General features: G+C 39.4%; 1 protein-coding gene across 2 annotated transcripts in view; it reads right to left on the minus strand.

Moving 5' to 3' along the window:
* MOCOS (molybdenum cofactor sulfurase) overlaps positions 1-13,222 on the minus strand; it is a gene marked incomplete at its 5' end in the record, with an annotated part of 209,356 nt that extends 196,134 nt beyond the window's left edge. Inside the window, one exon of one of the 2 annotated variants that reach the window (XM_083860493.1) lies at positions 13,081-13,222. In XM_083860493.1, the coding sequence (XP_083716619.1) occupies positions 13,081-13,222 (142 nt within the window). Of the gene's footprint in view, positions 1-12,778; positions 12,824-13,080 lie in introns of those variants that run through there. The other variant, XM_083860494.1, reaches the window with a different exon arrangement.
* Positions 13,223-16,636: the final 3,414 nt, after the last annotated feature.

The raw sequence follows: 16,636 nt of genomic DNA on the forward strand, positions 1-16,636 counted from the left end.
TGAGGAAGTTTGTTTCCACGTGGAAAGCAAGTATTCCTCAGTATTTTGTACAGCCACCAGATATCTGGTACTTTGCTTCCACAGAAAATTAGGATAAAGTGAAGCTTGTGAGATCAGTTATTGCACAGTGTACACAGAGTATTATATTTTTTACTACAGAGCAAACTACAGGCTTCTCTTTTCCCATTTCTTCTTACTGAGGGACAAGAAAAAAGGTATTAAGGCCAAATTTTTCTCCATGCCTACTCTATGCTCTTTTTATCCTACTTCCCTTCCAATTGGAAACCATTTTCTTCCCTCTGCTATGAAAGATAATTTTGTGTTCACTCACCACAGTGAGAGCAAAATTCACAGATTTATAGAGAGAGATGCATTTATTTGTATTTTTTGTCTGCATTTGTATATATACCCATTGTAATGACTGCTCAGTGGAAAGACAATAAGAAACAATCAGTTTTGATAAGAATAGATTCTTCCGTATATAACTTTTTTTCTCTAGTGTTTCATTTTCTCTAATATACTGCTGTCTGCAATCCAGGAACCCCAGCCAACATACATCCAGAGACTACATATGTTAGACCAGACTGCTGTTTTCATCTGAGTCATTCCACATGGAATACACAGTGCAGTGAAGTAGACTCAACATATGCAACACTGGCTATATCTCACTTGAATTAAGAACCCAAACAGTAAAGTTTCTCTGGATTCAGCTATTTCTGTTCTACAACTAATGGGAAATTCAGTCTACTATTAAAAAAATAAAAAATAAAATCCAAGTCAACCAAATAACCAAAAATACCCCAAAACAAAAAAAGGAAAGCTCATACAAACAAAGGAACAAACAAACAAAAGGATATATGTAGTGACTAGAATGACCCCAAGTCATGTAGCTAGATTATAAAACAAACCAACCAATCAAGCAAACACCACATACACACAGAATCTCTTATACTAAAATAAAAGACCCAAGAGATTCCCTTCCATGCTTCAACTCTCATACCTGGAAGATTTTTATAAAACATAAAGTTTAGGAAGCATTTGAAGAAGTGGGAATAAGGCAAAGACACTCTATAAATCATTTCACATGTAAGACTGAGGAGAGATCATTGTAAATTAACAGCTATTTGATTAGTTTAGTGCCTAATCATATTCCTAAAACTACAATTGATGAAAACAGAAGTGACTGTGAATCAACCCACAAGATAGCCAGCATTCAGATTTGAAGGTTTGGTACTGTTTGGTACTCTCTCACTTTTGGAGACATGACAGCTCTCATCACATTATTTGGTACTATTTCTCCCACTTCAGTGGCACTGAAGTTTATCCAGAAAGCATTGCAGTGTAATCCTTGTGACACTTTACAAGTACACCTATCCTTTTCTGTACTTTCAGAAATGAAAGAAAAACTGAATAAAGTTCTGATGGTAACAGCTCTTTAATCTCTCAGGAGTTGTCACGCTCAGTCATGCAAAGCCTGGAGAATCGACTGAGTGCCTTCAAACAAGCATTACACACTGTGAACTCCAAATCCAAAGGAAAAGAGGTTTTCTTTTTTTTTTTTTTTTTTTTAAATTAGTAACTTTAGCACCCATGAGCTAAAAAGCCTGATTTGCCTTTCATTATTGCTAATCAGGATATAAATGTTCCAACAAAAGCAGGTGTTTTAAAATTTGACACTAGGGGAGCTGAGAAGGGAAGATTTCTCCAACCCTTGAAAAACACCAGATGAAGAGGAAACTCACAAAATTAAAGTATTGAAGTAGCTCACTAGAATTGATACTTTTTCATCATTCTTGAAGTACTCAACCTCATATTATTAATAGAGTTCTAAGGACAAGCAAGAGGATGAGTTTTAAAGAGAGCAGTGGATGGCTTCAATCCCAAGAGAGCATTTTACTGGAGTAGCTTCATCCTCTGCACAAGATGATACTGAAAGAGAGGATATGGAGAGAGGATGTTTTTACACAGCCTACATCTCAAGGAGGCTTCCCATTGTGCCACAATGAAGGGTTTGTCTCCTGTACTCCAGTGGACCAGAAGCATGTCAGTGCTCATTAGAAGGCAGCCTGATTTCACAGCCCTGTGCTCCTGTGGTGCTTTCTTTGCTCTGCAGATGAGCTTCACCAAGCTCCTAACAATCCCATCATGACTTTCTTACTCATTCACAGAAGTTTGGGTTCTTTCCAAGCCATAGTTTATGACTAAAGATCAGTTTAAATTCTATTTTCCAAACAAATACACTTAGGCCTTTACAAAAATAGAAGATGAAAAGTTTAAAACTCAACTTTACAATAAGCTGTTAAAGTTACTATTGAAACAGCTCTTTGTGACAGGAATAATGAATATTTAAAAAGCTTTTTTTTTTACCCACGTTTTCAGCTCAGTGTTTTTACAGAGGCTTTGAGGAATGTAACTGAAGCGACTTGAACTCTTGGTCAACCCTTCTCGAGGAAAATATTTAACAGCAACAAATCCTAAATTGTTAGTATCTGAAAAGAAAAAGGTGCTTCCAAAGGAATAGATTTTCTTTATGTTGGAGTTGCAGTGTTCTGTTCATAGGGGAACCACTTCAATGCATAGTAATCTCAATGCTGTAGACCAATTAGCTGTGTGTGAGTACATCAGTAGCTGCAATTCTAATTAATGAAAAGCTAAATTTCCATGTAACCCAAAATCAGAACCTTTACTCTTTCTGCAGAAGAAAAACAAATCATTAATTTGTGATCATTAGACAAGTTAACCTATTACTCTGAAAGTGACGCTGAAGGACAAAGAGCAGATAAAGCTGCTGGTGCTATGACTTTTTAATCAAATTCCAGTTTAGAGTTTCACCTGAGCATGAATTTTGAATAATTTCACTGAAATCCACAACTCAGGAAGGAAGGAAGGAAGGAAGGAAGGAAGGAAGGAAGGAAGGTTGACTCTCACTAAGACTCCAGCTTTGTAATTTAAGATTGCTTTAAGATTGCTTTAGGGGATATTTAATATACACAGAAAGTGATTTTACTTTTACAAGTGTCATAGTCCTCTCCCTTCTGTATTTCTGCTCTTGGTGAATTTGGAATGATACTAAGATAATTCACAGATCAAATGTTGATTGAAGAGCTAACAATTTATAAAAAGAGGTCTTCATTTCATAACCAGAAAAAAGTATGTCAGGGACATGCATCTCAGTCATACCAGAAATAAAAAACGCAAATGGCAAGGAGTTTGTGGGTTCCAGTTACATGGGCTGCTCTGTCCCCAGAAAAAGTGAGCTGTCGTGCAGTTCAGAGGTGTCACACTCTTATTTCCTTAGTCTATCTTAAAAGTACACTTTTTGAGTCATCCCTTAAAGGTTATTTTTGCATTTTAATGTCTCTTGCATGTAATTTCATGCTAACCAAATGATAGCTTATATGGTTTTTAGTTTATTCCTTATGTAGTCCAAGTCACTTCTGATGAATTTAAATGGCACATGTTTTCATGCACTTATAGTGGTATTAAATTACCTCCTTTTTAGAAGGGCAAACATTGCTCCTGCACTTGTGATATCAGGCTGTCTTGGCAGCATTGTACCTGCCACTAAACATCCATGCTAAGGTAGTAAGAAGAGGAACATTATCATATTGCCACACTTCATGCAACCTTCCATGAGCTCAAAGAACCATAGAATCTTTAAGGTTGGAAAAGACCTCCAAGGTCATTGACTCCAAACTGTGATTAGTTCCCGCTCTGTCAACCAAAGCACAGCACTGTGCCACATCCAGTCATTTCTTGAACACCTCCAGGGATGGTGACTCTGCTCCTTCCCTGAGCAGCACATTCCAATGCTTGCCAAAAATACATTATTTCTGAGGAATTTGCATTCTTTGGGAATTTACTCATTAATCAAATGCTTCGTTTGTTGTGAACACAAACTCCATGACCAACATTGGAGTGCAATAACCTACATACAGTTTTGTCTGAACATTAGTCTGGTCAGCTTCCCAGCTAAATAACAGGGAGTTTATGTGTGTGGGGAGGAGAAAGCAACATGTCTTGGCAAAAGCTGCTTTTTCATGCAGTCTTTAATTTTGGGCCATTCAGTCTGCCAGGCAGGGAATTCTTGCTAGGTATCCATTTTCATTTATCTTTTTTTATCCAGTCTCCTGAGACGGCAAGGTGCATTATCAAAGCAAATTGTCCATCACAGCTGAGACTGGACAAGGTATTACAAAAAGAAATGCCACTCTTCTCACTGGGCTTACACATGCCTAAATTGATTAAATATGTAACAAATATTTTCCTAGTGTGTGATCAATCAAAGACAATGACAGATTTAAAGAAAGTTTCATACTACCAGAGCAGCCAAGTAACATTCTGTTTTTAGACAATTCGAACTCTTTAACATTAAAAGAAATTATAGGCAGGCATACAAATAATAAAAACGCAACTCTAATACACATTTAATTAGTTACACTCCTCAATAAACTGGGAAATGAATGGCACAGCAGATGAACAAGGTATTTTACTCAACAGTAGTGCAAAATCCTCTCTTCTAAAGAAAGGCAACATACACTGGAACCCATTACTGATACCATCAGTTCCAAATTACTGAATTATGACATCCTTAATGTGCTGTGTGGCATGAACATAAACGTGGAAAATCCTGGGCTTCAATTTCTTCCTCTGGAAGAAATTACAGGAGAAACTTTCTGATGACTGTGTAACTTCATCTGACCCCTTCATAAGTTTGCAAAGGGGTACACACCGTAATATTTGGTGTTTAATTGTGCATTAATGAAATTAGTTCACACACCATTAATTTAATTAATGAATATTTCTTCAAATAAGCTTCCTGTCATCTTTCCAAATTTTAATTTGGAACATTATTCTGCATATTGGCAGGAGAAATAAGCTTAGTTGTGTAATCATCCTTCACAGTTAATGATGTCACCAAAATATCACATCCTTGTGATCACATCTCTCTCTTTTAGGAAGACCAAAAGTGACAAAAACCCTGTCCAGTCATGTTCTTAGCTTTCTTTCAAAAGCATTTTAGATCCAGGTGCTCCAGGGACTAATCTAAATGAGCACAGAACATCTGTTTTTTACTTCTCATGTGTAAGATATATTCCCATGGCTGCTACAAGAAACCATGAGTGAGTCAGGACAATGCTGAAAGCAAGAAGGAGAAATAAAATACTGTGGAGAGAAAGATTTCTCAAGCCTTGCCTTCCAATTTAATACATGTATTTCACATACTGGGGGGGCAAAAAAGAGCAACTTCACACCTTCCTGCATGCCCTTCTGACAAGAGCTGCCTACCTGGGGTCACATCCCCACCACAGGCATCTCATGGACCATCACTTCTCTACAGCAGAGCAGAAGGTGAAGGGGCAAAGAGCAGGTTGGCTCAGGATCTACCTGGGCTGGCACAAATACTGCCAGGAGCCTAACAACTTGACTCACTAGCAGTTAAACTAATTAAGTCTGAGTTTTGAATGCTTTGTGGCCTGTCTTTACACCTCCCTGCCCTACTGTACCTGTTTCTCCATAACTCTGACATCTCTGTCGCACACCTTCACTCTTGACACCACCCTTTTCATAATGCTTCCTCAAAACACATTCCTTTCTACCAAATGTGACAGGAACCAGCCAGTGGTTCTCAATATACAGACATGCTAACAGCATTATTAACTTAGGAAGAAAAAATAATTAAACCAACTCCAAGTTGACATAGTCCTAAAAAGAATTTTGTATTAGTCCTCTTTTCAAGTTCAGGAAAGCGAAAAAAAATTTACAAATCCACCTTACAAGTACTTTAGTGTCACACATAGGAAAACATCTGCATTGATGGCTTGGGCCAAGAACAATGAGTTCTAAAAAGTCTGAGGCATTTGGAAGCTCATCCTGCTTCCTAAACATCCTTTCTGAGTTAAGCATCCTACTGGCTTCCTGTTCTCCAAACATATTGTGCTGTCCCCACATTTATCCATCTCTCATATCAGTGCTTTTTACTACGCAGTGTTCTGCAGTATGGCCTTCCTGAATTCAATGTCAGTCTTTTCACATCCAAGCAATGCCTCTGCAGCATCTCTCTGATACCAGGCATGCAATGAATCAAGCTGATCAACAAAAACTGACCTCTCACCTCTCCGTTTGTCTGTTTGTCCTTACACAGGGAGCACCTCTGAATTCTAACAAGCAGTGCAGAAATGGGAATTGCTACCATAAGATCTAATGGAAATTTCAAGGGCATCAGACAAGTACTGATTTGGTAGAGGAAACTCCACTCTAAGTGTAAAAACACCAGAAGCAGATAATTTCTGCTGGAAACATACATACACTCTTTAATTATAATCTTATATTTAACACTAAAAACAAAATCCATGATCACACAGAAACATAGAGAAATAGGCTGGGAAGAAATCAATACACATCTCACATACAGCAGCATCACAACAACCCAAGAGGACAGAGGAATCTAAGAGGACACAAAGGCAACAGAAGGAAGAAAGTAACACTGATGTGGTATTTTGTAGGAAAAAAGACTTTGGTGCTTTTCCAATTTTTGAGTAAGAGATAAAAAGCATCTTGTTCTCTTCTAAGTAGAACATCTGCCTGTTTCAATACTTTCAAATAATAATATACATCTTGTATATCTTGCATTAATTTTAGAGATAATGTATCTTTTAATTAAAAGTGCAATTTTTTAAAAAATTGGGTGGCTGATACCCTGCAGCATCTGTGGAGTTCCATAAATTATCTTCCCAAATCTAATATTTTTTTTACATCTACATATTGACTTTTAAAAATCTAATGTCTATATATGATTATTTCTTCTTGTAAAGGATCTAGTCCCAACTGATTGACTATTTATTTTTAAAATACCACTAAATATTTACAGTTCCTGTCAGCTGTATCAGGTTTATAGGGTTTTGCTTTCCTGCTTCACATTCCATTATTTCCCACTAACTAAACTTCAAAGTAACTAAAATTGTTTTCCACGCTGAAATATTACAATGACAGTGTCATTGACTACTGTTCATTTAGAGCTATGTCCATCATTTCAGCAACTGAAAAATCAGTCTTGCACAGACTGATCATCTTCTGAGCCCTGAAATTCTACATAAGGAATTCCTTAACACTACTTGTTACTTCTGTATAGGCAGAGGAAAACATCTGAAACTAATACACAGCTATTGTTACCGCATTTGGGACTACACATGCTTTATGCTCAACACATGCTTCCTCTTTGATATCAGTTCTTTAGATAAGAGCTTATGTAGATAACTGCAGCTGACTTGAAATCACCAGGAAGCTTTAAGGCTTTACATGAGCATACGTATGTTTTATTTTTACAAAACAATTGTCATTAGTTATGCAGTTACATTTGCCATACTACAGCTTATTTTTACAATACTTTCTCCACCCACTAAACGCATCTTCCCAGATGTCTTCTAGCATTTCAGACTGTCCAACAGCAGCTCCCTTCAATAAAGATAATTTCTTTTGCTTTCTTTTCCCCTCCAAACAAAAATAAATAGGTGTTTCACAAAATCAAATCACATTCTGATGGAGAGGCTACAGAGAACAGGAGCAGGTTACCAAAGATCTCACAGCTGCTGAAGAGAGTGAAAAGGCCTGGACAGTGGTAGAAATAGGAGCTCTCAGCTTTGAGCACCAAATGGAGGGTTAGATTTTTCCTCTGTTCAGGATGAGCTAGAGATAAGGAAACTCAGTACGATTAGCAGCTCTTCTAGGCTACACAGGATCTTCCAATGAGACAACAAAAAGCAGCCTCATCCTTCCCCTACACATTGCTTCTGCTGCCTTTGTGTGGGAGAGGCAAGTACTGGATTAACATTCACATATGCCAGTCTCTGTTTGTGGGAGAAATAATTTGCCCTTTCCAGGAGAATCTGTCTCAACTTCTGGCCAGCAATGGGTGAGTGTATTTCACGGAATTCACAGTAAGTACTGCAGCTGACCATAAAATGGCACAGGCGTTGTTTTTGGTTTATGATCGTCTTCAGACAAAAATTAATTAAAATAAACTTATCTCTCACTATCAAACTGGTTTTTAAAGAATAAGATCAGATTTAACTACTTGGTCAGAAACAAGTACTGCTCAAAGAACTCAAAGGTTTGCTGAAAACTCAGTCACTTACTCTTCAAGAATAAAAAAAAATGAGATGAAAAGGAAATGATTCATCCACAGATAAAGATTATGAATAGTTAAGAAATCAGCAGAGTAACTCGTACACATATAGAAGATAGCTATCAGATCAAACAGAATGGTCTTAAACAAATAAGCAAACCAACCCCCTGAAAAGCAGTCATTTTAGGATGTAAATTTTTTTCTTTTTTTTTCTTTTTTTTTCTTTTTTTTTTTTTAAATAAAGAAAAAGCCTCGGGCACAAGAATAGTAGAATTACTGTTTGACAAGGCAAGCCTACATTTGCAATCGAGAGGTGAGCACGACTCTTGAGGCTCACAGTCCACTCATCTTCACAAGTTTCATAAAGTGTGAGCATCAGCTACCTACCAACAAAATTACTCTGAGTTCACACACCAGAATGTATTTCTTACTTCTGAAGTCTAGCCAAAAAAACTAGATTACCCCAAAGGTGACAAAGCAGATAGGCTTTTCTGTTCTCAGAGGACACAGATGAACTTTGCTAACCGAGCTGCTGAGGATTTAACTGCCACATACAGAGGAGATCTTCCCTTCACATTCTCCCACTCACAGGAAAAGTCACCACACAAATAATTACCAGCAATATGAGTAAAAAAGACTTATTTTTGTGTAAGGTCAGATCCAATACCCAACTATTCCTTAACTGAACAATACAATAAGCTCTCGTACTGGTGACCAGTTCATGGGACATAATCTGAATTCCAAATAAATAAAGGCCAATTCTGTTACTCAAGGCTCCATCTGCCTTTCTTTTTTGTTTAACAGACAAATTTCACTATTTTTGTTTAGTTGTATCACAAATGTTCATACTACTAAGTATGTTGAAGTATGAGACAGTGACTGATTTGACATTAAATGGAACAGTCCATCTCAAGCTCACCTAAAGACTATCTTCAAATAGTCAGTAGCCCTTAAAGAATATCTGATTCCTAATATATGCTGATTTTTATTTGGAGGATGGATATCCACTGCTTACTGCTCTTGGAAAGCTCCCACTGAACTAGCACAGCTACATTAGACTAGAATACTGGCACACAACTTAAAATGGAAAGGTATCTTGTGATTAAATGCTGCATCCAAATCACATGTCAGCTTTTTCTTTTTTAAAACCATGGTACAAACTGAAGCTGACACTTTCTGTGCTATGATAAACATCACAGAAGCATATTCATCCCCATTACTTAACAACAGAACCTATAAACTCCTGCTGATTTCTTTATCCGTTTCTAAAGCACAATTTAAAATCCTACACTGCAGATAAGGATACACTGCTCACAAGATTAAAGTCAAGGTCACATATTGCACATACGCTGCTGCCTGTGAAACAGTGATCTGTTTCACAGACTCCACATATATTTTTAGAAAGGGCTCCTCTAGTCATCAGCTAACAGCCTTTGAATTACAGAAGTGAAGATAAACTTTGGCTTAAAAGGGAAAATTTAAGACTTCTGTGCCAAAACAGACAGATCTCTGTTGATTTAAGGAAGTAGTTCTTTTTATCTCTTCACAAAACCTCAAGAGGAAATCCCCAATGCACTGAGTATGACCTCACATTCCTTCTGATGGAGCAAAGATTGAAACTCCCCAAGACTTTGATACAACCATAGGTGGACCACCTTTGAAAAATCCTGGCTTCACAGTATGCCTGTTAGCTAAGCTGGTGCTCCCTCCAGACATCTGCTGCACCTTCTGCTCAACAGGCCCCTGTGCCACTGTTCATACTAAAGCTACAACAGAAGCACCAGCACCGTGAAAGCAATAGTCTGTAACACAGGAAAGATTTCTGCCTTCCCCAGGGAACACCATTTGCACAAGATGTCCATAGTGGATACCACAAAATATTAGTAATTAGGAAAAAGTCAATACGTTGATATGCAATAATTATTACCACACTATATTCATAAAAATGACACTTCCAAAATCAAAATCTTAATTTGATTAATTCATGGGTATCTAGAAGGGGGCTCAAAAAAATTCTGATCAAATAAAAAGTGAGCAGCACCATCCAGACTTTTTAACCAGCTTTAATAATGGAAAGATCTTTAAGGCATTCCCCAAATAAAGAAGGCACAGGTTGAGAGAGCTATGGCTGTTCAGCCTGGGGAAGAGAAGGCTCCAGGGAGACCTCGTAGCACCTTCCAGTACCTAAAGGGGGCTTACAGGAGAGATGAAGACAGCATGTACTGTTAGGACAAAGGCGTGTACTCATAAAACAAGGGAGAATGGATTCAAACTGGAAGAGTTTAGATTAGATATTTGGAAGAAATTCTTTACTATAAGGGTAGTGAGGGACTGAAACAGGTTGCCTAGAGATGTTGTGGATTCCCCATCCCTGGAGGTGTTCAGAGCAAGCCTAGGTGGTGCTTTGAGTGATCTGGTCTAGTGGAAGATGTCCCTGTCCATGGCAGGGGGGTTGGAATTAGATGATCTTTAAGGCCCTTCCAACCCAGATCATTCTATGATTCTATGATTACTCTGTATAACTCTCTAAAATAGCACTTGTTCTTCCATTAGCTAAAAACTGAGCCCTCAAAAACAGTTGTGGGGGACACTGTAAGACAAGGGGAGGGACTTTCACATCACGACAGATTTCCATCTCCCAGGTGGCTGCTTGGCTGTGACACTGAGGCCACGAGAGAACTGGTTCTTGTGGAGAAGTCTCCAGGGTATGGCAAGAGAAACTCCTCTTCCTCAGTAAACTGAAGGAAGATTATTTTAGAGGTAGTAAACTGACTGAAAATACCAGTTTTTGTCTCTCTGAGAAAAGAAAGAAGAGTTGGGGGGGAGGAGAAGTGTTCTGAAGGTTTCTTCTAATTATTATTTTTTCTTTTAGTTCTGTTAATAAATCTTTCTTTATATCCTTTAAAGTTTTGAGCCTGCTTTGGCCCTCCTCCTAATCCTTATCTCACAGCAGAAAATGAATAAATAATTCTGGTGAGTGCCCTGGCATTTGGCCAGCACTCGACCCACCATATTGAATTAGTACCATAATTCCAACTGGTGAACCAAAACCATTACACTTTATTGGTGTTTTTGCCCCTTTGTACCAAAACTGCTACACTTTTGCTGCCACCAATCTTTACATTAGCCATCCTTTCTTTGCCTTGTTTCTGCAAGGTAAAAAATTGAGAGCTTTAAACGACTTTTCATTACATCAACATCAGTGTGCTGAGACTTTTGGCAAATGGGGATACATGGCTGAATAAAAGGAGGCAAAAAATAAATAAAAGCAGTGTGCTTTTTGTCCACACTGCTCCACTGTCAGCCAGTTCCTGGAGTCTATCCTGGACTAGTCCCATTAGTTAGCTTTAAGACCAAGAGATGTGCTAGCCAGGGGACACTAGGCCCAGGAATCTGTCCCTGGGCACCTTTCATTTGGCACTGCTGGTATTACTTGAAGGCACAAGTTATTGACCAGGAACATGTCACTGGTTTTTAGACAAGAAGTCCCAGACAGGACACCATGTGCATGCACAACCATCAGTTACTTTTCCTCACAGACGCTGAGTTCCCTCACAGAGGTGACAAACTCGCAGGACAAAGGGATGACAATTCATGAATTGGATAACATGTTAGAATTCCAAAAGAGAAATCAAAAGACAGAAGGAATTTGCAACCTAGGTCACCTTACCACAGATGATTATGTGATTTCAATTAGCTAACATCATTGAAGATTCTATTTTATACCCTGTATTTGTTCATCGCTTTCTAGAAATAATCTGTTATCTATGTTTTATTTTAGCAGACTGCAGAACTCAGAAGACTACATTAGCAAAAAACATTTTCAAATGGATGAAAATTCCTAATGCTTTGCCTTTGCAGTAACCCAGCTTTGGGAACCAGACTAATCCAGCAGACATCATTCAGTAGCAGATACACTTTATTTAATAACTGGGGAGCCTCTGAGAAATGAGCCTGATTCTCAGGAGTTTTAAAATCTCATCTGCTTAAAGGCCTAAACTGAAACAATGTTTCAGTTACAAAATAGCCACTTTTCAGAAGTTAGCCTAAATTTTGGACAAGCAACTTCTCATGTTCAAACTTTCACTGAAGCAGCTACAATGTCTAATATCAGACTGTGACATTGACTTACTAAATCCTCAAGTTCTTCAAAGTGCTGCTTAAGTTTTTTTTCACATTCCTCTAGAGGCCAAGTATAACTTCATTCAGTCTAAACACCTATGTGTGAGAAAGCCTGCTCTTGTATTCAATCACTAGAATCTGTGAAATTACAAAAAAAATTTTAAAAAAAAGGCAGTAACAGAAAACTCTCAAGAGGAAGAGTGGCCTAAATAACAGCCATAGGGCATCCAAACTGATGCTATTTACTCCACTCTCTACCTGGGACGTTTTGCCATAAGAATTTTGAAGTGCTGATATCATGGGTATTGATACTTCTTAAAACAGGACAAATTACCGTCATATAATGATATAACCATCACTATTATGTTTGAAGTAGTACGTACAAGGATGTTTAACGCGGGAGAACGCGAAAACCTATAAAACCTGCAAAATTAGCTCACAAACACCTGCCTAGCTATAAGTTTTCACTAGAAATGGGCTGGTTTACTATTGTAATGCCTCTCCTTCCCCTCCCAACGCCGCTCTTCGTACCCATATCGAAAGCCTGTTACTGAATCCATGGCACCTTTGAGGCATTTCTGCCGGAGGGAGGAGAGGGAGGAGAGTGAGGAGAGGGAGGAGAGGGAGGAGAGGGAGGAGAGGGAGGAGAGGGAGCTCTGGTCTCCTCTCCGCGCCGCAGCAATCACTGCAGCGAGCGAGCCCAGAGCTCTGTGCCGGCGTCCCCGCCCCTGCCGCCGCTCCCCCGTCCCAGAGCCTTCCCTCCCGGGGCCGATCCGAGCCGGGAATGGCCCGGGCTCCCCGCCCCCGCCCCGCCCCCGGGCTGCCCGCGGTACCTCGGAGCCGGGGGAACTCGCGGTCCCGCAGCGCGCCCAGCCCGTGCCCGTGCCCGTGCCCGTGCCCGTGCCCGTAGCCGTACTGGCAGCCGGCGGGGCGGGCGGCGAGGAAGGCGCGGAAGGAGAGCGGCTTCTCGGCCATGCCGGCGGGAGTGCCCGGGGGGAGCGGAGCGGAGCCGCCCTGAGCCCTGAGCCCCGGCCCACTCGGCTCTGCTCGGCACTGCCCGGCTCGGCCAGTCTGCTCCCGGCCCGCCCGGCTCGGCACTGCACCGCCCGCCTCCCGCCCCCCTGCCCCACCTGCGCCGGGGCCGGGCCGGCCGTGGCTGAGCCCCGCACTGGGGCGGCGCAGGGAGGAGTTTCCCGTAAGGGAGAAGTTTCCCGTAAAGAAGAAGTTTCCCGGAGCGCCTGGAGATGGGGTTGGGGATGTCAGCAACTAGTGTGCCCTCCTGTTGAGGCATGTTGTTTAAAATACTTCATGGAAATCTCTTTTTCACACCTTGCACTTGGTGTACGCTGCTCCTGCATCACGTCGAGCTGCTCTTGGCCATAGATGCGGCCAAAGCAAAGTACCACGGCCCAAAGCCAAAGGAGCGGTGTGGGCTGGGCATCAGGGGCAGAGAGAACAGGCCCATTCTCCCGTGTAAAAAACATTCCTGTAAAAAACTCTGCTTTGTCAGATAAACTATAACCATACACATTAAAAAAAAAAAAAATCACAGCTAAATGAATGTTTTTGTTACGGTTTATTGTTTGTTTGCTTTGATTGTTGTTTTGTTCTTGGGGTTTTGTTGTTGTTTTGCGGTGTTGTTTTCATATTAAATTTTTCCTGACATACTGCTTGCAATGAATTTTTCTACTTCCAGCTCCGCAATCTGCAGAGCATTAAATGACCTCCAATGTTAGTCCAGTATCAAAATAAAACTGGACATGTTAGGATGGACCTACATCCAAAAACTGCTAAGGCAGACTCTCATTAGGTTGTTCGAAATGCTACTAGTGGGATATCAGTGAAGTGGGAAACCATGTAGAAAATTGTAAAATAAGCCTGACGTGACATATAGCATGCTGATGTGCTCCCTACTTTATATATTAGGAATTGTCATCTAATTTAAGCACATAGCCCTGGCTTCAGGGCATATATTTCTATAACACTATAAAGTGTGTTTGCCCCTGACACTGTTCATGATTGGGGCAGGTATATAGTGTATGACATCCCCAGGTGAAATTGTACACCTTTCAGCTAGCCAATGATTTAACCAAAACTTATTGCCAAACAAGTTACACCCTAAATATTTCCTTCCCGATGAACTAAGCCCCACTGACAAAAAAAGACCAGTTGCTGTCACATGGAAGAATTTTCTTGGCTGATCTCCTGAAATCACTTAAAAAACAAACAAACAAAAAACCAAAACAAACAAACAAAAAAACCACAAACCACCTTGTACCAAATAGATTTTTAAAAATTATTTTAACAGTTTATGCATTGCAGTTTAGAAGAACCTGTGCCCTCACTATGATTTCTTTTTTAATGTAAGTATATGTAGAAAATATCTGCTATGGATTTTCCTTCATATTTCTAGCTTCCTGTTATCAATTTACAGAGCAATTTATTTATATTGATTGCTGTGCATAGTTTCCTCACCATTTTTATATTGTTTATGTCAAGCAGTTGTTTTCAATTTCTTATTGAAATAAGACTAGCTTTCCCCATCAAAACAGATGACAGAATGCAGCTTTCTGATCTTACAATCAATGCATCTTGAAGACCTAATTTCCATTCACATTTTTGTATAAAATATAGTCCCTCACAATTGATTTGTGTCTTTTTTCTTCATCCTGATTTTTGAAGATTAGCACTTTGGTAGCAACACATTCATGGAGACAGTACTAAGTGTGAATATGCTCTGTTTGCACACTGTGTGTAGCCTGGTGATGATCACTGATTATTTGGGATCTACCAGTTACCAATAAAGAGCTTAGTTAATCCATCATAAACACTGATCAGAGTCTTTAAATATTAAGAGGCATTCAGGTTGCTCAGTGTCAGTTTTTTGTGTTTGAAGATTAGTATAACTTCTAAAAAACTAACTAGGCTTTACTATTTATTTCTGAGGTAAAAGCTGGAGATTTCATGGGAATTTGACATGAAGCCATAACTTCCAGTTCTGAACCCTGTCACACCCAGCTTGCTCAACCATAACAGGACCAGCCCAAGGCACATCTCACACTTTCCTGCTTTGTCAAAGCTTTACTGACAAGGCTGGTATAAAATACACAGATTAATGCTGCAGAATGAGCTAGGGCTTTGTCTCTGCCTTGGTCTACTGTATGAGCAGGAGAGGGTATCCTTTCCTTGTAGTAGCCTTATAAAATATAAATTATTGAAAACTATGAGTCAGAGTTTATGGGCATGATTTGACACTGTATTAAAGGGTTGAGCAGTTTGGAATCATGTTACAGGAAGCATGCAGAACAGTAAGAACCAAACATAATGCAATATATGTGAAAACTGCAAAATAAGTCTTGGAGGGAAGAGGTATTGCTCTCAGGCTGAACTTTTGCCAGCAGAAAGCCTTTTGATCCTCCACTGACTCTGAAAGTACAAGTGGAAATGAATGCTGCAGCCATTAAATGATTGCACTGAGGTCAGCACAGGCACAAAGCCCCGCCTTTGTGCTTCTGTGTTAGGAAGGCATTATTAACTCACTGCAGCCCAGATTACACTTGTTACGTGTTTAGGACTGTCATAACCCTTCTTGCTTATTCATTATATCCAAATTTTAGTTCACCCTCTTATATTCTTTTGCATGTTGCATCATGGAACAACAAAATACTGTTTTGCTCATTGTAGAGATGTCCCAATGTGTGGACACAGTGTTCCAGTCTCTGATTAACTGGTTGATCTGAAAAGCTGTGCAGGATCAGAACTCTCATGCTGTTGCTTACTAATTGTAACAGTTTGATTTTTGACTTTGTTGACTATAAGAAAAACTTTATCTAAATCAGAACACGCTTACAATTAGTTACAAAAAAATTCCACTTATTGCATAGCTATTTGAGACCACCAGTTATAAAAAAATCTGCTAGGGCACAAAGAGCAAAAATCAAGATTATAACTGTTAGTTTATTCCTTTGGAAAAAAAATCAAACAAACAAAAAACCACCAAAACCACCAAACCAAAACTACGCTCAAGGAAAAGATTTCTTCACTGACACCTGGTTATCTGTTTTGCACATAGATTGTTATCTTTAGTAATGAAAATGGCCATGTTTCTCATCAGAATTAGAGATGTCATTGTGAACTGTTTAGACTTTTGGCCTATGGCAATCTTTCACACAGGGAAAAAAAAAAAAAGTGAAAATGAATACCTTACATACACAGCCCCCCATCAGCTGTACTCCAGTTATAGCAAAGCAAGTATGAAAATATAGTTTTGGTAGCTTAAGCTGAAGGAGTCTGTTGACTCAAAGAAGAGAAAATGCTTCAGCACTCATGTTGTGGTTTGAAAGCAAAATGAATGAGAGGCTCCAAGTCAGAGATATAATTTAATAAGAA

Source organism: Zosterops lateralis (assembly GCF_965231275.1).
Source record: "Zosterops lateralis genome assembly, chromosome: 1".
NCBI classification, from domain to species: domain Eukaryota; kingdom Metazoa; phylum Chordata; class Aves; order Passeriformes; family Zosteropidae; genus Zosterops; species Zosterops lateralis.